Source organism: Megascapheus bottae, chromosome 10 (assembly GCF_031878675.1).
Source record: "Megascapheus bottae isolate mThoBot1 chromosome 10, mThoBot2.hap1, whole genome shotgun sequence".
Lineage (NCBI taxonomy): Eukaryota > Metazoa > Chordata > Mammalia > Rodentia > Geomyidae > Megascapheus > Megascapheus bottae.
This window is the reverse complement of record NC_143518.1, coordinates 27,422,901-27,448,499: the sequence shown is the minus strand read 5'-3', so window position 1 is coordinate 27,448,499 and position 25,599 is coordinate 27,422,901. Positions and strand designations below refer to the sequence as shown.

General features: G+C 39.2%; 1 protein-coding gene across 5 annotated transcripts; it reads right to left on the bottom strand.

The window, feature by feature from the left end:
• Positions 1-1,797: 1,797 nt before the first annotated feature.
• Vamp4 (vesicle associated membrane protein 4) lies at positions 1,798-25,599 on the bottom strand. 5 transcript variants are annotated; one of them, XR_016536840.1, is made up of 9 exons: positions 25,426-25,598; positions 20,809-20,924; positions 18,528-18,574; positions 15,442-15,492; positions 10,505-10,605; positions 9,768-9,847; positions 5,502-5,553; positions 4,252-4,403; positions 1,798-2,351 (listed from the first exon to the last, which is right to left on the bottom strand). XR_016536840.1 is itself a non-coding variant. In XM_090340444.1 (8 exons), the coding sequence occupies exons 2-8, from the start codon at positions 20,872-20,874 to the stop codon at positions 4,375-4,377; spliced, it is 423 nt and encodes a 140-aa protein (XP_090196570.1). In that variant the 5' UTR covers positions 20,875-20,924; positions 25,426-25,599; the 3' UTR covers positions 1,798-4,374. The 5 variants fall into 5 exon arrangements, 4 of the variants coding, with proteins under 4 accessions (XP_090196570.1, XP_090196566.1, XP_090196568.1 ...); XM_090340444.1 differs by having other exon boundaries at positions 1,798-4,403; positions 15,442-15,489; positions 25,426-25,599; XM_090340440.1 differs by having other exon boundaries at positions 1,798-4,403.

The window sequence follows — 25,599 nt, the reverse complement described above, 5'->3', positions numbered from 1 at the left end:
CCATGTTCTTCCCTGGCAAACAGATGGGCTGGATGAGGGTTGTTATACAGGTGGCACTGCTAAAATAAGCTTTGCTTTGAGGTTAAAGTAACAGGTAACACATAGAGTAGGCCAATGTGGATAACTTTTATTTTCTATGAATTGGTTTATTTTCCTGTTTACCATGGAGAGGCTACAAACACATATCCAAGATGAACACAAAGGACTGAACTTTGCAACACTGTAAAAATGGTTCTGAGGAACTCAGAGGCTGGAGACCAGGGTACAGTTTTGACATCTGTTCATCTCCCACCACACTCCACATTATCAAAGGCACTTTGTCAAAATGGTTAAGTCAGGGAGTGCAGAATGTGAAATCATGGCATACAACCCGCACATAAAATGAAGTGCTTGGATTTACAGTTTAACTTCTGACATTTTATTAAATTTCTGATTTACTATGTAGCTTTAAAATAAATGCACAGTTTTACTTCATGACCTTTTCAAATGAAACAAACCTCGTAAATTGCAAAACTAGTTTGTTTTTTTTTCCTATTCTAAATTTAAGAGCACAATTATCTCCAGGCTAAGTTTCGACCATGTCCTCAACTCCAATGGAAGTCAGTTCTCATTCATCTACCAGCGAGCTGGCGTGCCGTGCTTGTGGAGCACATCTGTACCACAGTTTTGTCTAGCATCAGCAAGGACATGTGGCCTGCATTGTAGGCTGGGGAGCTGCTAAAGCATGGTGTAATCCTTGCTTCCACATGCTTACATCTAACCTTGTAATTGCCCCCCCTTCCTCTTAATTCCTACTCACTTAAAATAAAACAAGAGCCAGAAAAGAAATGCTTGTGACCATACCCTTCACTCTGATTTAAAAAAAAAAATTCAAAACTAACATCAAACTTGAAAAAAAAAAAAAAAGAAGAAGGCCCAAGCCAGATTCAGTGGTGCATACCTGCAGTTCCAGCTACTCATGAGACGAAGGCAGGAGAATTTCTTGAGCCCAGGAGTTTGAGACCAGTCTAGGCAATCCAGTAAGACGCCACTTCAGGCCTATAATTCCAGCACTCCAGAGGGTGATTCAGGAAGATATTGTTTAGAACCTGCCTTAGCTATATAGACACGGTTTCAAAAAAAAAACAAAATAAATAAAAAAAGCCCTAATCCCACAGGAGTAGGCAATTTGTTTTTCTGCCAAGAGCCATTTAGATATTTATAACATACTTACTAGCCACACAAAATTATCAATAAAAAGGCCATGAGCAGCCAATGAACAGCATTCAATATCTGCCTGTCATGTACCAATGACTTTGAGGGCCTTCTATGGCCTATGTGCCAAATGTTCCCCATCCCTGAAAAGGATGGTGTAATTTGTCTACAATGTGAGAATAAAACTCAAACAACAGATTAGCACCTTTCATGTTCTTCCCAACCATAGTTTTGTGGCAATTTCCTGCACAAACATACATATACTACGTTCTCATAAAACAGATTGATTCATGTTCTTACTTACTCGCCCAATCATAGAAAAATACAAATTGACTCCAATCACATTTCTACATGGAAACACAATTAAATGAGTAGACCAGAACTTGACATAGTAATACAGGGTATTTGTTCGGATGGTGTTTGTTCTCAACATGGAAAAAATGATTTCTTGCACATTTCCTCATCACTTAGTATCTACAGAATAGACAGAGTGGACGTGGGCAGTGGCGCTGGCAGGGCATCAAGCATGTGTAATTGCTCTTATGCTTGCCCGGAGCCTGTACATGGATAAGCATTTATAGGGCACCCGCATGCTACACACAATTGACAGGTAACACTTTCTGCTTTAATGATGCCAATGTTATAATTTTCAAATGCAGAATACAGAAATAGACAGAAAGGACTATAATGACAGGCAATCTATAGGAGAGCTCACAAAAGGCATTTCTATATACATATATAATGAGTATTAATTTCTCTCCCTCTACTTTAGACATTGGTCCATCTTCAGTGTTGAACTCTCCTTTAATCAAGTCCTCCAAAAGATTAAAAAAAAATTCTCCAAATTTACAAAACCTTAGGGAAATTTCTAGTGTGCTTTGTTAGGTCAGAGGAGCCAAAAGACTATAGGTATCATTAAGTGATGATCAGAAGGAGGAACTGATTAATCAGAATTAATGACTGCCAGACAACAGGCTTCTGTAATTAAACATAAATCCCAAGGTAAGGGTTCAGGCATAGGAAATAGTGACTTAATTCCACTTAGTACCAACTAATATTTGCAAAGCTACTTGAATTTTTCTGCTCATCTTCAGGGTTGTTAGGGAATGTTTTGATGGTGGTATAACTTCAGTTTTTCAAGTGCAGGATGATCTGAGCTGAATGAGAGAAAGAATGATTAAGGGAGGGAATGAAGGCAGGTCTGGCATCACTCTGAACAACTGTTTACCTTGTGCTGGACCTCACATAACCACAGGAATGCCATAAAGCCACCGGCCAGTTTAAGGACCTCAGGGGTCACTTTCGGTCAAGTGCTAGAGTCACACGGCCATCACCAGCAGCAATTTAGATACAAAGACAACTGCATATATACAATGTTTTTATATAAATATGTTTATTTTTATGATTAAGGTTTTAAAAATATTTTATAGTCTTATTTCTATAATTGTTTAAAAGTGGCACACTTTATTCAAAGAAGAGCTAGAAATTAAAGAAATAATCTTTATTTTCACTAGCAGATAGTGCAGAGAAACCAGATTTTTGACACCAACTAACAGAAAACCATGTACAAATGTACAAGTCAAGCTCTAATCCAAGTAAAGGACATACATGATGTGTTAGGTCTGACTCTGCCCATTCTATCTCTAAACTTAGCTACTGAAATTCTGAAAATGCTCCTTTTCTTCGGTACCTTTTTTGTCACAGGAGCAGTAAGCAATTCAGATCCTGCTCCCATTAAGCGACATCTCACCAGAGGGGAGGCCAGCAGCCACGTTACACAGTTAGCAAGATATTTATCTCTTCTCAAATGCTTCCAGGACACCAGAAACTTGGGCAATTATATTTAAATTTTCACTTTGAATTGCCCTGAACATCATTTGAACTGCTTTTTCTCTTATTAAATGTCTTTCCATTCTACACAGAATATTTTTGCCTCTTTGTACTAACTACTGCAGAATGAAACAAAACATAGATTCTATGTTTTATACATTTTGAATCACAATGATCAAATAAATAAAATGTTATACAGGATCATTATTTTCCATTAACCGTATTTCTAACTTAAGATGACCACATGTATAAAATTCTGTAGAATCTTTAGGATTATCATAAAGCATCATCACTTTGACTTACTTCAACAATACAAAGGAGTTGGCACTGTTATGAAAACAAGCTGTGGTCTGGCAGCCCCTAGCATTTGTCACTCACTTGTCCCCTGCAGACTACTATGCTTCTGACTGCTTATTCATTACTGTGCATTATCTACCTGTCAAGGGTGATCAGAAAAATGCAAAGACAGAAAACTTGGAGTAGATAACTAGACTTGAGGACTTCAGGTAAGAGGTTAAAGACTAGCAACCAAAATAAAAAGGAAAAAGTTACCTGTGAATTTCACTTATATTAGGACTGGAGTTTAACAGATAAGGGACTGGTAGCTACACAGTGGTCACTTACAAACACTCCAGTGACATTTTCCAGCAATTTTATTAGCTCCAGTTTTAGGACACCATACTATTTTCACACTGTTTAAATGTCCCATTTCCATAATCCAAATATCAAAAGAATTACTAACATATTCCCTTATATAGTTAAAAAATAGGTTTACTGGAATGCTTTTAGTTATAGTTGAAGACAGAAACATTTACAACATTTAGTTTTTGTTACAACTATATACTTGTGGAAAGCAATTGCAATTGCTTGCAAAGCAATTCCAATAGAAAAAGAATGATATTCTTGCAACTACTGATGGGATGGTTAAGTATCCCTTTGAGCATAGTATTTTGGTACTCAACATAGGCTTCTTGACCCCAGTCTAGCCCCACCTTGATGCAATAATTCAAGTCCTTATATCACTAACATATTAGTATGAAATACTGTCACCAATGTTTAATTATATACACAAATAATGAACTGGCAAGTATCTAGCTTCAAATTAGATCCTTGGAATACAGCAAAATTGTTATCTTTGCCTTAAACATAATTATTCGAAGCACATTTTGTTAGAAGGGAAGAAGATAAATGGACATTCTCAATGTTCCAATTTGAAGGGATACTTGCCTCTTAGTTTCTTGAAAAAGAAGTTTTGAAAGTTATATACATAGATTTCATTTAAATTATGCAGCAATCTTTTATTATTATTATTGTCCCAGATCTTGTTTAATGAGGATCTCTGTCATCAACTCAAGTACGGTATTTCACAACTATAAGAACTGTAAGAGAAAAAAAAGTTAAAAATATATTTATCAAAATCTGATTTATCTGCTATGTTAGATGCAATATTACTAAATGTATGTGTGTCCACTTTTAAAAAGGGCCAAAGGCTAAGTTTTTATCTGCAATAACAAGTAACAGAAAAATATCATTCAACAAACAAATGTCTAACACTGGCATCTTGAGTAAAATATGGCATAATAGTAGCTAAAATATTAAAAATATTTAATGGCATAGGAAAATATGTACAATATATTTAGTTAGAAAACATAATCTTAGTTTGTGTAAACCATACTGAATACTAATAGGGAAGTCTGAATACATATACCACAGTTTTACTAGTAATACCTATCTCTGAGATTACAGTTAAATTTATTTTTTCTCTGTCTATTCCACACTTTTTAACATTGTCCCGTATATATGGTTGGTCCTTATTACTGGAGATAGTTATGTCTATAAAGTCACACACAAAAAACCCCTACTAAATTAGTGAGTTCTGAACTTTTTTCAAATAATAGGTAAAAGGCTAGAAGGAAGGGTATGGCTCAAGTGGTAGAGCACAAATCTTGAATGAAAAAGCCAAGTAAGGGCACAAGGCCCTGAGTCCCAGCCCCAGCTTGAGCACAGATATACAAAAAGAAAGAACATTAAGAACAAATTAGGCTTTAGTACCTCAAATCAAGTTCAAATCCAAAACATGCAAAACAAAATATATCCAAGGAATTTAACTAGATATCTGGATTTGCCTTTCCAAGTCATTATCATCAGATTTAAAAAAAAAGTACCTGTAAATTAGTAGTAAAAAACAACAAAAAAAGAACATTCTGGTATAACAGGAACCAGACTTGCCCTGTGTCGTTGGTAAGGACAAAGAGGATGAAATGAGTTCTTTGTAAGAATCTGACAAAGATATAAAAATTCACATATTCATATAAAATCTCACCAATATTTTCTGAAGCCCATACATCATAGGTTAAGGACTCTTAAGTCAGAAGTCATTATCCAATCTTGTTTTAGATATGCCCATGTAAACTGATGTTAAAAGGAATTAAAATGAATTCAAAATAACAAAAAAAATAAGTCAATAAAATACTTACTGATAATCACTAGCAAAAGGATAACAGCAACCAAAGCCATGATGGCTTTTATCTACAATAAACAAAAAGAACACATGAAAGGTATTCTACTTGATAACAAAGCCAGGGCTATCTGTTCTCCTATTCACCAAATAAAATAGTTCAGCATGCAACAGGCACATTCCTTGGAAGATTTCCAATTTGTTTCTCCTATGAATTCTCCTTTGTAAATAACTGAGTCCCCCAACATTTGAAGCTTTTTACTGCACTGCATTTTTGTCATTCAAAACTGTACTGTGGGCCGGGAGTTTGGCCTAGTGGTTAAAGTGCTTGCCTAGCATGCGTGAAGACCCGGGTTCGATTCCTCGGTACCATTTACATAGAAAAAAGCCGGAAGTGGTGCTGAGGCTCAAGTGGTAGAGCTCTAGCCTTGAGAAAACTCAAGGACAGTGCTCAGGCCCTGAGCTCAAGCCCAGGACTGGCAAAAAAAAAAAAAACAAACAAAACTGTACTGCACAAAAACTGTAACTAAGCATTCATATCCAAGCCTTTTCAAAGGTTTGACCTATGGTCTGTTTCTTATGCTATTTCTACTGTGAGATTACATGAAAAGTGTATACTTCAACAACTCTGCCCAAGTGCCACAATATGATGAACCTACAGACAACAAACCCAGGGTTTAAACTCCATGGTCCTTCCTTATGTAAGGGTTACAACCTCCCGAATGTGCCTGCCCCATGGATGCCTGAGGTGGTACCAAGTCTACATAACTATTTGTTCCTGTATATGTATATCTATGATGTTTAATTTGTAAATTAAGTACTAAAGACAGTAATAACTAATATTAAGATAAAATAACTGTAACATTATTCTGTAATAATACTAGCTTCTCTCTTGAGTCAGGACATTTTTATATTACTGTTACTGTAACTGTTACTGTGGCTTGAGAGACTACTGTACATATGGAAACATATTTTATAGCACTCATGTTCAGAATATATAAGAATAATTTTCTTCTTGTTTTCTCCATGGTGTTTTAATTGCCATTTCAAGGAATCTTTTTAGTATTACGAATACTTTGTTGTTTTGGTTCAAGGACTTACTATAGGCCAAAGCTGGCCTAGAACTCATTATGTATGCCTGGCAGTACTCAAACCCAATCCTTCTGCCTCAGCATCCCCTAGTTTTAAGATTACCAGTGTGAACCACTGTACTGGTTAGGAACACATTTTAGATTCTGCATGAATAACCTCATTTATAAATAATTTGCTAAAGAGTTTTCTTTCCGTCAGTTTCAGTTAAGAAAAACCGGAAGTCGTTTTACTCAACTGACATTTTACTCAATTATCTATGGAAAATTGTCACATTCATTGTTTAATTCTAAAACAAATTCTAAATTTATCTCACTTATTTTACTTATTTGTTATTTGCGTCAGTCCTGAGGCTTGAATTTAGGGCCTGGACACTGTCCCTGAGTTTTTTTTGTTCAAAGCTAGCATGCTACCACATGAGCCATAGATCCACTTCTAGTTTGGTGTTGTTTTTTTTTTTTTTTGGGGGGGGGTGGGTTTTTGGTAGTTAATTGGAGATAAGAGTCTCATGGGTTTTTCTGCCAGAGCTGGCTTTGAACTTCAATCCTCAGATCTCAGCCTACTATGTATCTAGGATTACTGAGTATGAGCCACCAGTGCCCAGTCTGACCTTCAATTCATGATGAATTAAAGTCCTGTTTTCATAAACATTTTCAGATATCTGATTAAAATTGAATCACTTGTGACACTTTGGTGTCTTTGTGTTTATGACAGTTACAAAGTAATCAAGAGAATAACATGAAAGCTATGCAATTTATTCACCAGTTCCTATTAAAATTACTTAATATGATAACCCAAAGTAGGCTCAAACTCAAGAACATCTGGAAATAGGAGCTAAATTTTCAATTGGTGTCTGGTCCCATACTGCACTGTAATGTAAAGAACTTTTTTTTTTTTGGTGGGTCATGGGGCTTGAACTCTGGGTCTGGGTATTGTCCCTGAGTTTTTCAGTTTACCCTGGAGCCAAAACCCTACTTCCCTTTTCAAATGATCAACTGGAGATGAGTCTTTCGGTCTTTTGTGCCAGGGCTGGCTTTGAACCGCAATCCTCAGATCTCAGCCTACTTAGTAGCTAAGATTACAGGAATGAACCACTGGTCAGATTACATCAAGAATTTTAATCCCTCACTTGTCTCTTCCGTAGCAGCTCGTGCAAATTGCGTACAATGGGTAAAAAGGAAGGTAAGCATTTTAGAAAATAAATGGAAACTCCTGGCTGCTCAGCCTGGGCGCTGTCCCTGAGCTCTTCAGCTCAAGGCTACCTCCCTATCCTTGAGCCAAGCCCCACTCCCCGTTTTCTAGAGGTTAACTGGAGATAAGAGTCTCAGGTCCTTTTGTGCCAGGGCTGGCTTGGAACCTTGATGCTCAGATCTCAACCTACAGAGTAGCTAGGATTATAGGTGTGAGCCACCGCGCTGGCTCTAAGTGGTCTTTATAAAGTTATGGAACAATGTTGTTCATTACGATAAATGCTATGGGTGGAACCAAAAGATCATATAGAGACTTCTTCGCAAAGAGTTAAATTATTTCAAAATTAAAAATATATTCTTAAAACCATTTTGTTTTTCATTTGAATCTCCAGAAGTACAAATCTTTAGATATGGTTAAGAAGGTAGGCAAACTGCACATGGGACTATGTGGAAAGAATGTGTATATGCTGGGGAAAAGAAGCGATGGCTCATGAGTCCAGTTTTCCTAAACTAGTGTAGAGAAATATCTATAGAAATAACAAAATTACAGAAAAAGTAGGAAATTAATATTTTTAAACACTGAATGTAAAATAGAAGGTTTGAATTCTACACAAGGAGAGCAATGAAACAGCTCTACTTCAGGAAGTGAGGATAAGACAACAGACAGACAAAACTAAGTAAATCCAAGGCAACTCCTGGAAGAAACCCTTAGCATATGGCAAAGTCAAGGTTAAAACATTATTTTTGAACTTGAAAATGCAAGATCGTACTAAGCTCATGTCTACATTTTTCAATTAAACCTAGAATAAGGAGAAGACAAGATTTGCTCACAGAATGAGAGATTCATTGTAAAATTCTGAACACTTTCTGCTTAATGACTGGAGTCATACTTGATTTAAGAGATAAATTCACTACCATTAGGTATTCTACAGGAATATATATGTTTGTAATATAGTGGTTCTATATTTTCCTTGTTAAAGAATTATTTCTCTGGGGCCGGGAGTTTGGCCTAGTGGTTAAAGTGCTTGCCTAGCATGCATGAAGACCCGGGTTCGATTCCTCGGTACCCCACATACATAGAAAAAAGCCAGAAGTGGTGCTGAGGCTCAAGTGGTAGAGCTCTAGCCTTGAGAAAGTCCAAGGACAGTGCTCAGGCCCTGAGCTCAAGCCCAGGACTGGCAAAAAAAAAAAAAAAAAAAAAAAAAAAAAAAGAATTATTTCTCTGGAATAATGCATGAAACTTTTTTCCTTAATACTTTTTCCAGAAGAGATTCTGACTATACAATGCTTTTAATTTTTCCTCTCTGAACAGAAAATCCAATTTTTCTCTAGCTCTTATTTTTTTGCCAGTCCTGCGTCTTGAACTCTGGTCCTGGGTGCTGCCCCTGAGCATCTTTTCCTCAAGCCTAACTTTCTACCACTTGAGCTATAGCACCACAGCTTTTTTCTGTGATTAGTTGGGGACAGTATTGCCAAGGGGGGGGAAAAACTGTAAAAAGAGTTAGCTAAGCTGGGTGCAGTAGCTCATGCCTGTAATCCTAGCTACTCAGGAAGCTGAGGTCTGAGGACAGTGGTTCAAAACCAGGGCATTAAAGAAGACTCTTATCTCCAATTAATCCCTGGAAAATGGGGTTGTGGCTCAAGGGGTAGGGCGGTAGCCTTGAGCTAAAGAGCTTAGAGTCAGTGCAAAAGTCAATTCTTCAAGCTCCATGATGCACACACAAAAAAGAGTTGGCTAAACTACGGGTAAGATGTGTATTCCTTTCATGAACAAATCTAGTCAATACTTTTTAGGCACTGCTTGAGTCCTTTAGTTATTTGTGTCCCCAAAGGAAATAATTAACTCAACAGGCATTTACTGACTTCCTACCATGGCCCATGTTCAGAAGAAATAATGCACAAGACAATTATAGTTTCTGTCCTCACAGAGCTTACATTTTAGAGTACTGCTTCCTCAAGTCTTTGAGATCCTGTCCAATCTCCCTAATATTTACTGACTTACTCACCTTGCAGCCACGCCACCACATTTGCCTTCTAAGTTGTTTGGATCTGTTGCTAAAAGCAGTTGCATTGTCCGATAAGCTTTCTGTATCACATAGATGGAGAGAAAGATTTAATGACAGAACAGGATTCTTTAGTCACACAAAGATAAGAAAATATTCATTTCAATAGCTGCAAATTAATTCTCAGTATAAGAAAATAAACAAAACAAAAAAAGCTTGGCACATCCCTAGAAAAAATTACTCATGAAGTGATTCGATTCTTAGAGACCTTTAAGTCATTCTGAAGTAAACTATGAAATTTTTAAATGACTGCATTTTGATTAAACAAGTCTGTCAAGAATTAACCATTCACCATTTGAATGACTAATATGTGCCAGGGATGGTTACAGCTCCTGGGGCCAATATATTCAGTTGGTAAAGAAAGATTAATAACTTACCAGAGAAGGCATAAAATAACAATATCAGATTTAAAGTAATGAAAATCAATGTAGCAAGTCATAAAAAAACAGCTCTATAACAATGTATTTTAAAATTCTGCATTCTTGCCTAAGCAATTAGGAAATGATTCAATAATAAGATGATTCAACGTAAAGGGAACTAAAATTATATCATGAAAATTATAGCTTTCAGAATCAAATATTAATTTACTAAGCCAAAAATTTTAAGCAACAGCTAAACAAATAGGAGGCATACATTAGAAAGCATGGGTTAATATCAATAAGTATGTGTGGTGTCTGTACCTGATTTGTCCTGCAGTTCATCTAGTCTCTCCCCTCTTTCAATTACCTTTGTAATATTTTCTTGCATGACATCAATAACTTCATCCACCTGATTCTGCACACTAGTTTAAAAGAAGATATAATTATTGATTATCCTAGACTGTTCATAACTTCTGAAACTTTTTTTTTTTGGTGGGTCACTGGGCTTGATCTCAGCCTGGGCTCTGTCCCTGAGCTCTTCAGTTCAAGGCTACCACCCTACTCTTGAGCCAAGCCCCACTTCCCTTTTTCTAGAGGTTAACTGGAGATGAGTCTCAGGTCCTTTTGTGCCAGGGCTGGCTTTGAACCTTGATGTTCAGATCTCAACCTCCTGAGTAGCTAAGATTACAGGTATGAGCCACCACACCCAGCATAGTCCTGGGTATTTTAACAGAGAGAGAGAGAGAGAGAGAGAGAGAGAGAGAGGGAGGGAGGGAGAGAGAGAGAGAGAGAGAGAGAGAGGGAGGGAGGGAGGGAGGGAGGGAGGGAGGGAGGGAGGGAGGGAGGGAGGGAGAGGGAGAGGGAGAGAGAGAGAGAAAGAGAGAGAGAAAGAGAGAGAGAGAGAACTCAAATTAATAAAATTAGAAAGATGAAACAGGAAATATCACAAGGGATATATCAAAATAATCCAAAGGATTATAAGGGAATACTTTGAAAACCTAAACTCAAATAAACTAGAAAATCTAAAAGGAAAAGATAAAAATTTAAATATAGCTGACTTACCAAAATTGAACCAAGAGAATATAAGCCACTTAGGGAGCTATAGTAGGAACAGTAGAATCTCCAACAACAACAAAAAACCCCAAGGCCATCTGGATCTAGCCAAATTCTACCAGACCTTCAAAGTAGAGCTAACACCAGTCCTCTTCTCACACTTCCCATGAGATAAAAAAGGAATACATGTTACCAACACCTCATTCTATGTAAAGTCAGGGATATTTCAGGGTATTTACCCTAAATGACAGGATAAAAAAGTGAATAAAGAAAATACATTATAACTAAATTCATAGTCTGGTAGCTAAGTGATAGTAGAAACATAATGGTATTTAACTGAACTAGAAAACTTGAGAGCTCAGTTGAAAAGCGAGTTTGGAAAGGAGGAGTAAGATTCATACCATGGCATTATTGTCATATAGGAAGACAGGACAGGGACAGATGGAAGAAGGCATTTTCAGTGCTGGTTACATCCTCTTGTAGTAGTACAGAGACTACGTTTGTATGTGGTTTTGCAATCCAGCTTATCACTTATTATGTTTGTGACTATGGAAGTTACTTTGCAAGTCTCTCAACATTAAAATGATGGTGATAATTTCTGTCAATAGAGTTAAAAGTTATAGTTTTTCAAAGACTCAGTACAGTGCCTAAGTATGTGCTTTATGTACTTTTCCATTAGGAAAAAAAAAATTGTGTTCTGTAAGACTTAGTCATCCCTTATTTTATAAAGAAAACATGTATTTTCATCATTAACATCCCCATCTTGTGGCCTTTTAAGGTACTGCTGACAAAAGAAGTTTTAAAGTTCTGTTTATTGTTGTAACTACATACATTGATGCTTACTCATGAATATTAACCATTCAACAGAGTAGCATTAAAAAATGCTATTATTTAACTTAGAAGCAAAGGAAACATCCTAAAGAAAAACCAAATCTTTATATAGCCACACGAATAACTAAAATCTTGCCCCCCTACATTCCCTAAAAAGTGATATTGGTATTTTTGTTCTTTTAATCAGTTATCAGCATTAATAGTGAAAAAAATAAAATCCTTCATATTAAAAGTAATAATAATTAATGGAAAATCATAGTCAAATAAATAAACAATGCTGATGATCTATGCAGTAAAGAAATGCTCCCTTTAAGTGTTAGTGGCTCACATCCGTAGTAACTACTTGGTGGCTAAGATTGTGAACATATGGTTCAAAGCCAGCCTAGGAAAAAATTTCATGGGTGTGGTGGCACATGCCTGCCACTCCAGCTAGTACAAGGCTGAAAATAAGGGGAATCATATTTCCAGACAAACCTAGTAAGAAAAGTACAGAAGATGACTCTATTTCAAAGGAAGAAGTGAGGCATGGTGGCTGTGTCTGCCATCCCAGGTAGGTCAGGAAGTGTAAGATAGGAGGATCATAGTCCAGGGAGAATATAGCACAAAAATGGTTTCATCCATGGCTCAATAGTACAGCACCTGCCTAGCAAGAATGAGACCCTGAGTTCAAACCCTAGTACTGCCAAAAAAGGAAAGAAAAAAAAAAAAGGAAATTTGCTTTTGAAATGTTAAGAGGTAATAAAATACCTTAATGAGAACGATCAACTATGGGTCCTAAACTAATGCCAGAATTTTTTTTTTGGAAAGTGGTATGACATGGTATGACAAGTTCTGCTGTACCATGTTGAGCACAATGGTGAATGTTGTCCTGTTTTGATTAGCAATTCATGGGGCCGGGAGTTTGGCCTAGTGGTAGAGTGCTTGCCTAGCATGCACAAAGACCCGGGTTTGATTCCTCGGTACCCCACATACATAGCAAAGAGCTGGAAGTGGTGCTGAGGCTCAAGTGGTAGAGTGCTAGCCTTGAGAAAGTCCAAGGACAGTGCTCAAACCCTGAGCTCAAGCCCAGGACTGGCAAAAAAAAAAAAAATGATTAGCAATTCATGAAGTTAAGCCATTAAGGCTTAATTTGAGCATCTGATGACTGCTAATTACTTGTGGCCAGTCTCCAACTTCAGAGTAAAAGCCATTATATTTTCTCAGTTAAGTCCTTACTACTCTAAAAGTCTTTGACAAAGTTATCGTCCAAATTTAAGTACCTATACATATATTCTATGCTAACTACTGTGTACAGCTGGCAGTGGTTTTAAGGTTCAACTGGAAAATCAAACTGAAAAGACCTTCTTTCTTAGGGATTACAGATAGGTAAAGCATAATTATCAGGGCAAAGACATCAGTATATCATCACTACTGCCCTCTACTTCAACAACAAATGAAGTGTAAGAAAAAGGGGCTGTGGATGGACATAGAAGTCATTCTGGCTCAGCTATAACACACTGGTACCCTTGCAGGCACTCACACATCATATAGGCTTGATTGAGCACAGCAGCTCTGACTCTTTGTAGAATGCCTTGGTGATTTTTCTGGAACCTTAAAGGGTGGTTTGAGGCTATTTTCCATGCACAGCCATGTCTCTCTTAGGAGACTGTCATAAAACAGTTTCTTATCACAGTCCAGGTACTGATAAAGTATGAACACATTTCTGCAGGCAATATTTGCAGAATGTAAACACCACTTAACTAAGCAGGGCTATGCTTGTGGCTCATGTATGTAATTGTAGTTACTCAGGAAGCTAACATCTAAGGATTGCAATTCAAAGCTGGCCCAGTCAGGAAAATTTGTGACACTCTTATCTACACCACCAAAAATCAAGTGAAGCTCTGCCTCAAGTAATAGAGCACTAGTCTTGAGCAAAAGAACTCAAGGGCAGTGCACAGGCCCTGAGTTCAAGCCCTACAACTGAAAAGAAACCAAATAAACCCACTTAACTGCAGTCTAGAAATGGCTACTCTTCCTTTTCTCTGTGGTATACTGTATGAATTAGAATCAAGTGATTTACTGCTATCCATTCCTTTTCCTTTTTCATCAGAATTAATATCTTCCCAATATCAGATATTACCCCAGCATATTACTCATCATCTCATGCTAAGTGATACATATTGCAAAAATTTTAAACTAAAAATTAGTTAAGCCCTAATCTAAAATTTGGATTAGGGTTCATAACAGATATGAAAATATGTAGAAGTAGATTAAAAATGCTATAGAAAAATTAAATCTATTCTCTTATGATTCTGAAAATGCGAATTAAAAATAATTAAAATAGATCTTCAGGTTATGCTAAATCTAATAGATCTGACAAAATATAAACAAGAAAAAACCCAAATCTTACATTTACTGAGTATAATTCAAGGACAGCTTTGTAAAAATTAAAAAGAATGAGGTTAGCCAGGCACGGTGGCTCATGCCTATAATCCTAGGTACTCAGGAAGCTGAGATCTGGGGATCACAGTTTAAAGGCAGCCTTGGCACTAAAGACAGTGAGACTCTTACCTCCAATTAACCACTAGAAAACTGGAAATGGCACTGTGGCTCAAGGGGTAGGGCGGAAGCCTTGAGCCTAAAGAGCTCAGGAACAGCACCCAGGCCAAGAGTTTAAGTCCCAGGACCAACACACACACACACACACACACACACACACACACACACACACACACACACGAATTAGGTTACATTTAGTCTACAGGAAGGGTCAATAATTTCTGCTGCTCTTTCTCTCTTTTTCCTCCCACCAACCTCTTTTTTTTTTTTTTTTGCCAGTCCTGGGCTTGAGCTTAGGGCCTGACCACTGTCCTTGGACTTTCTCAAGGCTAGAGCTCTACCACTTGAGCCTCAGCACCACTTCCGGCTTTTTTCTATGTATGTGGGGTACCGAGGAATCGAACCCGGGTCTTCATGCATGCTAGGCAAGCACTTTAACCACTAGGCCAAACTCCCAGCTCCCCTCTTTTTTTAAAGACAGGGTCTTTCTATGTAGCCCAGAATTGCTTTGAACTCCTGATTCACTGAGTGCTGGGATTGTGGGCTGGTGCTTTCACATCCAGGTAACCATTTTTTTTTTTCTGTATAATATCAAATGTCAGGCAATTTAACATTTGTGGGCCACAATTCTCAGTTGTGAGAACACTCACCTCTGCCATTGCTACTTAGAAAGAAACAGAGGTAATAATAAAACAAACTGGGCCATGCTGCAATAATACTTTGTTTACAAGGACAGGCTAGGGCCAGACGTGGCTCATATCCTGTAGTTTTCCAAATTCCTGGTCAACATAGAAATACGACAATTATTCAAACAAAGGAGTAGCTTGAGAACTTACTGCTTAATTTTATCATTTCTAACTCCAAATCTTGGTCCAGATGGTCCCCTTCTGAAAAGAATACACCAATATATATCAGTAATGATAGACTTAAACAAAAACAGAACGCACACATCCATACACCTAATCAACCTGATTGCATGTTACTATCAGCCCAGATGGGTTGAGATCCTTGTGTAATCTAGTCAAGTGTTTCCCTACCCTTAATTTTGTGAAAATAAGCCTGGCCCCCAAATCAGGGTAAAAGTTAAGTGATAAGATGACAACATTAGAGTTGTTGAAAGGTGGCATACTGTAGTGCAAGTTGGGGGTATTATAGAAAAAAATAAATCAGGCACTCACAGAACACTACTGAACTTTATGCTTAAGCATTTCTTCCTCATGGGCAGTCTCCTTGGAACCGTATTTGATACTAAGCATCTATTGTCTTTTTTTTTTTTTTTTTGCCAGTCCTGGGAACTGAACTCAGGGCCTGAGCACTGTCTTTGAGCTTTCTCAAGGCTAGAGCCCTTCCACTTGAGCCACATCACCAGTTCCAGCTTTTGTTCTATATATGTGGTACCTAGGAATCGAACCCGGGTCTTTGTGCATGCTAGGCAAGCACTCAACCACTAGGCCAAACTCCCAGCCCCTAAGCATCTATTGCATAATCATGTTTGTTTTTTTAAACTGCATTGGTACACAGGCAGCCATAATTAACCTAATTATTTTCAATGTTTTTGAGAAATCGGGGCTTATATAATTGGTGGCAAACAGTTTTTTCTTAATCATTAAATTCTTTTTTTTTTTTCTGGTCCTGAGGTTTGAACTCAGGGCCTGGGTGCTGTCCCTGAGCCTCTCTGTGCTCAAGGCTAGTGCTTTACCATGTTGAGCCACAGTGCCACTTCCAGTTTTTCAGCCTAGGCTGGCTTCAAGCCAGGATCTCAGATCTCATTCTCCTGAGTATAGGCGTGAGTTACCAGCACCCTGTTTAATCACCAAATTCTGAAATATGATATTCAAGCCAATGTTTTTGGGAGCTGGGAGTGTGGCTTAAGTAGCAGAATGTCTCAGTATCAACAAAACAAAACCATAGCACCTATACTATACCAATTAAACTGCCAGTAAATTACAAGAAAAACTAAATGTTACAATTCACTTTTAATTTAGGGTAGGATGAAACGTGGACCAAGAGGGACAATGCAAAAAAAAAAAATCATTAAAAATACTAAAGTTTGGCTTTTTCACTGCTTGTTTAAGCAACAGGTACAGCCCAAAGACCCTTTGCTATCTTAATAGAAAAAGTGAAGATGCCTGTAATCCAGCACTGCGGAGTCTGAAGGACTGAGAGTTTGAAGCCAGCTGGAGAAAAGTTAGCAAAACCTTATCTCAAAAAATAAAACAAGGGCCAGGAGTTTGGCTTAGTGGGAAAGTGCTTGCCTAGCATGCATGAAACCCTATTCCTCAGTATCACATACACAGAAAAAGTCACAAGTGGTGCTGTGTTTCAAGTGGTAGAATGCTAGCCTTGAGAAAGCTCAAGGACAGTGCCCAGGCCTTGAGTTCAAGCCCCAGGACCAGCAAAAAATAAAAATAAATTTAAAAAAAAAAACAAAGTCTGAAGGGATGTAGCTCAAATAAAGGGATATTTGCCTAGCAAGTCCAAGGCCCTGAGTTCAAGCCCCAAGATAGTCAAAATTAAATAAAAAAAAATAATCTCAAAGCTTTAATCTTTCAGTTATACTATTATAAAAATTACAGGTTAAGTTACAGATTCACAGTAAACATATGCAAACATATATGACAACTTGTATACAGAATATTTGAAAATTTTTAACTTAGTAAAAAGATATTTCCAACATTACTTGTCATTAGTGAAATGTAAACTAAAACCAAGAATTACTACCTGACTCCTATGAGACTAGCTGAGTGAAACAGACTGGCTTACTGGTATTAATGACAATTAAATGACAATTAATGGCAATTAAACTTTTTTTAAATAAATAATCATTTTATTTATTTATTTTTGGCCAGTCCGGGGCTTGAGCTCAGGGCCTGAGCCCTGTCCTTGGACTTTCTCAAGGCTAGAGCTCTACCACTTGAGCCTCAGAACCACTTCTGGCTTTTTTCTATGTATGTGGTACTGAGGAATTGAACCCGGGTCTTCATGCATGCTAGGCAAGCACTTTAACCACTAGGCCAAACTCCAGGCCCCGCAATTAAACTCTTATACATTACTGTGGAGCATATAAAATTGTATAATCATTTTGGAAAATGGTTGTAAATATACAGTAGCCTTTCACTTCTAGAAATTAGCATTATGTCCACATAAAAAAACATACTAATGTTTATAGCCCCTTTACCTGTAACTGTCAAAAACTAGAAACAATTGAAAAATCCATATGCAAGGGAATAAGTAAATTTCAATATTTACCACATTACAGTGTTAATTAAAATATTCATCAATTGTAATACTCATTGTAACATAAAAATACTTTATATAAAATATATTTATAAATGAATGCTACTGAGAAAACCCCCAACTACTGACACATGGGTGAATCCTCTAAATAATTATTATGAGCAAAAGAAGCTTAAAAAAAAGGAGGGGGTGGGAATTTGGCCTAGTGGTAGAGTGCTTGCCTAGCATGCATGAAGACCCAGGTTCAATTCCTCAGTACCACATACATGGAAAAAAGCCGGAAGTGGTGCTAAGGCTCAAGTAGTAGAGCTCTAGCCTTGAGAAAGTCCAAGAACGGTGCTCAGGCCCTGAGTTCAAGCCCAGGACTAGCAAAAAAAAAAAAAAAGGAGGGGATATATTTTATAAGTTCATTTATAGAAAGTGCTACAAAACACAAGCCATAGGTTCCATAGTTATAGAAAGCAGAGCTGTGATTACTCTGGAGTGGATTACCAAGAATTATAACTGAAGAAACTTTGGGGGTGATGTTCTTGTTCATTATTGATTTTGGTAAGGATTTCCTAAGTTTATAATACATGTTACATTGCATACTGTACACTTTGAATACATGCATTTAAAGCTATGTCAATTAAACTCTGATAAACTTGTAAAGCAATAAAAAAAAACAAAAACAAACAAAACTTACAGAAAAAAGTCTTCTTCTTCATCTGAATCATCTTCCAAAAGATTTCTCTGTCAAAAAAAGAAAGACTGAGATTTCAGATTGACAATGAAAAACTTCACTTGCTAACAGCTCAATGGGAAGTGGAAGAAGGGTAGAATAAATGTACAGGGCAGAGTGTGATACTTAAGTTGAAAAGTGAGAGAATGCCATATTAAATATTCACTTAACAATTCTTTTTTTTTTTTTTTTTTGGCCAGTCCTGGGCTTGAGCTCAGGGCCTGAGCACTGTCCTTGGACTTTCTCAAGGCTAGAGCTCTACCACTTGAGCCTCAGCACCATTTCCAGCTTTTTTCTATGTATGTGGTACCAAGGAATTGAACCCGGGTCTTCGTGCATGCTAGGCAAGCACTTTAACCACTAGGCCAAACTCCCGGCCTCACTTAACAATTCTTGTTGACTATTTTCACATGCTAGGGCATTGTTCTACATACCAAGTACTAGCTGGTGTATAATATAATAATTGAACTATCCATTTATCAGGGTGAGGCACTAGCAGAGACATGGAATGGTACACAATACATCCACACGTATTAGTTATCACATGAATGTCAGGGTGTGAGTGTCTCTACTTAAAAATAAAATCTATACAGCCAGGCACCAGTGTCTTACACCTGTAATCCTAGCTATTCAGGACACTCAGAACTGAGAATTGCAGTTCAAAGACAGCCTGGGCAGTAAAGTTCTTGAGATTCTTATCTCCAATTAACCACTAAAAAGCAAAAAGTTGAACTGTGACTCAGTGGTAGAATACTAGCCTTGAGCCAAAAGACTCAGGGACAGCTCGAAGGCCCAGAGTTCAAGCCCCAGGACTGGCACATACAAACCAATAAATGCTACACTGGATGGGAGTTCAAACAACTCCCTTCCTCCCTTCTTCCCTTCTCCTTTGTAATTCAAAGGATGAAACTCAAGCATTTTACCAGTAAGGTAGAGTCTGAAACATTTTGAATCCCAGATGTGTTTGATTTCAGCATTCTAACTAAGGAGTACATATCTGAACAAAAATTAGGAAAGACTAGAACAATAAGCACAATGATTTTTATCAATAACAGAAGCAAAATTCAGTTGTAAATAATCTAACTACTACTACCACTAGTAGTAGCAGTAGTAATTGTAGTCATAGTCCTGGGGACTGAACACCCAGGGCCTTATATATGGCAGGTAAGTGCTCTACCACTAAACTACAAACTCAGATATAATGTAACTTTTAATATGCTTACTATGAAAAAAACAAGGTTAGAACAGTGTATTGGCAGCTCAGAAAAAATGATACTCTAAGACCTCAGAAGTTTCTGTCTTCTGATCTACTGTTTTATCCCTCATTCTTCCTCCAGTAAAGCCACAGATACTAGAATTCTTCTTCCCCAGGGAAGGACATAGAAACCAGAACCTCCTTTCCCCAAAGACAGCCATAAAACTTAAAAAGGTTATCCTAATCTTCCCCTACCTTTCTGTTTAGGAGGTTGCCATTAAAACCTTCTCTGATTTACACTGTCTGACTGCAGTCATGAGACCTCAGCTCTGGAAAGGATCCAGCCTCATAACTTCCTTCCTTCCAGAAGTCAGTGATGATGCGAAGGGAGGCTAGGGCAAATCTGGATAGATAGGCCTTGATGAGCTTCCCTCCCTCCCACTTAGTCTATTACATTAGATCACATGCTTTTTCAATAATCAGATTTCTACATGGTTGTCAATGTGTCATTGAACTGAGGCATAAAAATGGAGTCAACTTTGGTCTTTAGGCTTAAATCCGAAGGTTCCCATGTCATATAAAACAGACTAAGAGGGGCCGGGAGTTTGGCCTAGTGGTTAAAGTGCTTGCCTAGCATGCATGAAGGCCCAGGTTCGATTCCTCGGTACCACATACATAGAAAAAAGCCAGAAGTGGTGCTGAGGCTCAAGTGGTAGAGCTCTAGCCTTGAGAAAGTCCAAGGACAGTGCTCAGGCCCTGAGCTCAAGCCCAGGACTGGCAAAAAAAAAAAAAAAAACAAAAAAAAACAAAAAAAAACGACTAAGAGCAAATAAACTATTATTCTTTCTCCTGTTAACTTGTCTTTTGACATCTTATATGTCAGCAATGACCAGTTAAGATGAGCAGAAAGAATCTGTTCATCCCTTTTACTGTCCCTGAAACAGCCATGAACTTAACTTGTCATTTTTTCTATTATTAGAATTAAAAATATACTTAGAATTAAAAAACATACTTTGTATCTTTTTTCTTTTTTTAAGATTTTGAACTCACCCTTTCACTTTTCACAGAGCCAGTAACATCATCATCATTTAGGTGGCGCTTGAACTTGGGGGGCATATTTTTACTCACAAGGTACTCTTCTGTTTCCCAGCAGAGGAAGTATTCACCTTAAAGAGAAAATAAATCGGATCAGGTTGGAAACCTTTAAGCAGAAGCTAAATATGAGGCAGTGTACAAGGCCCTGTGTGATACGGACTCTCTCCCCTCTCCCCTGATTCACTCCAGTGACTCAGGCAGCAACACATCAGTAATGTTAAAACCTTGAAACTACCTGGAGAAAATGGACCTCTTCTAAGAGTTGGCAAAATGAAAGCACAGATAGTGGGTCCTAGAGGGGTGCATCCCTGAAAATAGTTTCCTTTATGATTTTATCTTGCAGCTGATGACAATAGTACACTTCCAGTTCCTCATTTTTAATTAGCTCAGTAAGCAATGATTCAGTTTTCTTATCTAAAAAACCAAGTCATTTCTATGCTTTCGCATAAAATTGGATAGTCAAGCTGGGTGCCACAGCCTGTAATCCTAGCTACTTAGGAAGAGGCTGAGATCTAAGGATCACAGTTCAAAGCCAGCCCAGGCACAAAAGACCATGAGACTTTTATCTCCAATTAATCACTAGAAAATGGGAAGTGGCACCATGGCTATGGTATTGTGGCTCAAGCTGTAGCCTTGAGCTGAAGAGCTCAGGGATGACACCCAGGCCAGAATTCTAGCCCCATTACCTACCAAAAATAAACAAACAAAAAAGACATTGGCTGTTCATATATAATACAAACAAAAACATTCAAACTATCATTTTCCACTGGTGCTGCAGGAAGAGAGCTAAATTTTGCAAGTTCTTGTGTGATAATGTAATTTATAATATTATGTACTTGTATATATATTCACTCACAAAGCACTCTATCTACCTATCAACTGACCTACCTACCTGAGGTATTCCTTCTGCTTTGTGACATGCAGTGCCTAAAATCCTCTGGATTGCTGGGTGCCAGTGGCTCACACCTGTAATTCTAGCTACTCGGGAGGCTGGAATCTAAGGATTGTGGTTCAAAGCCAGCCGGGAATAAGTCTGTGAGATTCTTATCTCCATTTAACCACCAGAAAACTGGAAGTGGCACTGTGGTTCAAGAGGTAGAGTGCTAGCCTTGAGCTGAAGAGCTCAGGGCAGCACCCAGGCCCAGAGTTCAAGTCCCACAACCAGTTGACCAAAAAACAAAACAAAACAAAACCAAACAACAACAACAAAAAAAACCACTTGGAGTCTTTGGAAGTGTGGAAAAGTCTTGCATGCTCCTAACATGACTGGTTGCAGGAAGCCCCAACTTTAGAATAAGTGCTAGCAGCAGGAAAGACCAAGGCATGATTAAAAGGTTGGGATGTTTCAGCCCCCTCAATCTCTGGGGTGAGAAGAACCTTGCAGGTTGAATTGACTCCCAATGGCCCATATAATCCAGAACACCTACAAATGAAACTTCCATAAAAATCCAAGGGGATGGAGCTCCAGAGAGCTCCTGGGTAACTAACTGGACACAGAGTGGTTCCAGGATGGTGGCATGGAAGGTGCATGGAAGGTACATGGAAACTCCTAGCTTCATCTACCACACCTTTCCGCAGGCATCTAATACATATAGAATATGGCCACATCCTTTGCAGCATCCTTTATAAAAAAAAAAAAAAAAACACAGCAAACTAAGTGTGTCCCACCATTCTGTAAGACTCTAGCCATTATGGCTGCCCCAGTTTGTAGCTGATAATCAGAAGCACGGGTGCAACAATCTAAGACTCCAGACTAGCATCTCAAGTGTATGTGTGATGGGGGTTAAACTGTGAGACTGAGCCTTCAACTTACAGCACCTGAATCTATCTTCAGGTAGATAGACAGGGTCAGAAATTGATTTCTCTCAAAAATTGGATGCAAACTGCTTGCTTTCTGGAGGGAAGAAATCCCCAAATAAAAATTTGGGGGTTTACGAAAAGTTATGATGGGGGAGGAGAAAATGTGTTTTTGTATATTAAAACAACTAGATTAAACAGTCAGTTCCCTTTGCTATCTCACAGACTTTGGTATATTAATATGCAGTGCGATTTTACAGGGAACTGATTATGCATCATAATCTGTGCGCTGATGGCACAGGCTTGTAATGCTAGCTACTTAGGAGGCTGAGGTTGAAGATCTTCGTTTAAAGGCAGCCCATGCAGGAGAGTCCATGGGACTTTTTTTTTTTTTTGTCCGTAGTGAGGCTTGAACTATGGACCTGGGCGCTGTTCCTGATCACTTCAGCTCAAAGCTAGTGTTCTACCACTTGAGCCACAGCGCCATTTCCTGTTTTCTGATGGTTAATTGGAGATAAGAGTCTCACAGATTTTCCTGCTCAGGCTGGCCTTGAACCACGATCCTCAGATCTCAGTCTCCTAAGTAGCTAGGACAGGCATGAGCCACAAGTGACCCAGCTTCATAGGACTCTTACCTTCAATTAACCATCAAAAAGTGTAAGTGGAGCTATAGCTCAAGTGGTAGAATGCTAACTTTGAGCGAAAATGCTCAGAGACAGCACAGCGAAAATGCTCAGACCCAGACCCTGAGATCATGCCTCAAGGCCAGCAAACAAAAACATCTAAGAAATACTAGTAAAGTCAGCTTCATGCCAAGACAAATTAACACAAACACCTTTTTTTTGGGGGGGGATGTCTCCAATTTGGAAACTTAAGCACTTGTAACACAAACCACTCGTGCCACCCAAGCAACAACTCTAGAATTTTTCATGCCTCAATATTACTGTCACATATAGCTGGCCCATTTTACTTTTCCTACATTGTCTTCTGAATCATTCATGCTGAAATGTTTCAGAATGCATGGGAAAACATGACAAAGCAAACAATTGAAAATCTACAGATTTTTCTTTAATTTTAACTGTTTTATTTATATTTAATCCCTACATAAGGGTGCTTCAACAGTTCAAAGCAAACAACAGGCTTACATAACACTTTTAAGATGCAATAAAACTAAATGAGGAGTAAACCCCATAAGTCCCATAATCCACAGAAAAGCTTCAAGAAACCAAGAAATGGAAGTGCCATTAGCAGAGCAGAAGGAACATTAATTAACTATGTTTGATGAAACACAGGGCAACTGATAATATCTGCAACCAAACAACCAGCAGAAATTAGACTTTCTCAGAATGCAGACTTGGGCATATCTCCTTCAAAAACGACTTGTCAAGCAGGGTGCAGTCACGTCTGTAATCTTAGCTACACAGGAGGTTAACATATGAGGATCTCCATTCAAAGCCAACCTGGGCACTAAAGAGTTGAAACTCTTATCTCCAACTAATCTCTAGAAAATGGGAAGTGGGGCTGAGGCTCCAGGGGTAGGGCAGTAGCCTTGAGCTGAGGAGCTCAGGGGCAGGGCCCCAGGCCCAGAGTTCAAGTCCCATGACACACAAAACAAACAAACAAACCTACTTGTTAGGGAAGTGAAACTGTGGCTCAAGTGATAGAGCATTAGCCCAGAGAACAAAAAAAAGCTCAGAGTTAGGTGCCAGGTGGTGAGTTTAAGCCCCTGAACCCCCACCAAAAAAGCAAATACAAACAAAAACTTGTCAGTTCAGACATTTGAGTCTAGAAACGTAAGCAAGGGAGCCACCACGGTATTATCTCCATATTGAGGGCAAAACACTACACAATTCACTTGTGTGGGGACAAAAACAACAACAAAAACAACACCACTTTCATCATACGATTAAGACATGCATTTTCTTTTTCTTTTGCACTACTACGTTCTCCAGTCGATGGCTTTAACACTGAAACTTCTAACCGGTTTAATTAAGGTCGATTTCTTTTTCTTTTCTTTTGCTTAACAAAGCAAAACACACACACACACACACACACACAACCACAACAAAACAAACATCACCATCTGTATGTATTACGTTGCACAGAAAGCTGAAATTTGGTGGAGCCTTTCCTTGGCCACCCCCCACAACACCGGCCGCCCCCCGCCGGTTTCTCATCAGCAATCTGGGTTGGCTGTCAGTTTCCCGGCCACACACACACACACAAAATATATATATATATATATATATATATAACCGCCCGGAAGGGGAAGCAGATGGGAAATGGGGTTCCCCAGACCCGTCAAGTGTCCGGATTCACCCCCAGCACCTCCGGGTGACTGGAGTCCCAGCGGGGCCGGCGCTCTTCCTCCCCAGCCCCATCCAGCAGGTAGCTCAACCCCACCCCCTCCATCCCCTTCCCCACCTGTCCCCCAGGCTACGACGTCGGCACCCCACTCCGGCTCCGCCTACCCCGGGAGCCCCACTCGCACCCGTGGCCGCCACCCACACCTCACAGATCGCCCCCAGTCCGGCCGCTTGCCCGGCATCTCCCGGGGCACCCCTCAATCCCCAGCCCCCTTCCCATACACCCCAGTCCTGAACCTGCCTTCTCCCCGGCCTCCTCGTCACCGAGCCGCGCACTTCCCGCCCCCCCCCCACCGCCCGCGTCCCGCCAGGCCTGCCGGAGCCCGGCCCCGCCGGACGTTGTGGGGCGACGAGGACGGGGGCGTTCGTCTCCGCTTCCTCCCTCCTCCGAGCCAGCCGGCGCCGGTACCTGAGGCTCCCTAGGAGTCGCGGGCAGTGACAGGCTGCGCTGGGCGGGCGGAGGAAGGTGCGAGCAGCCGACGAAGGAGGAGGCCGGGCCGGGGCTACGGTGGGCGCGGACCCCGCGTCGGCCGCTGCGCCGCAGCTGCGCCCCCGCTCTCTCATCGAGCCGCTCGACGCTCGG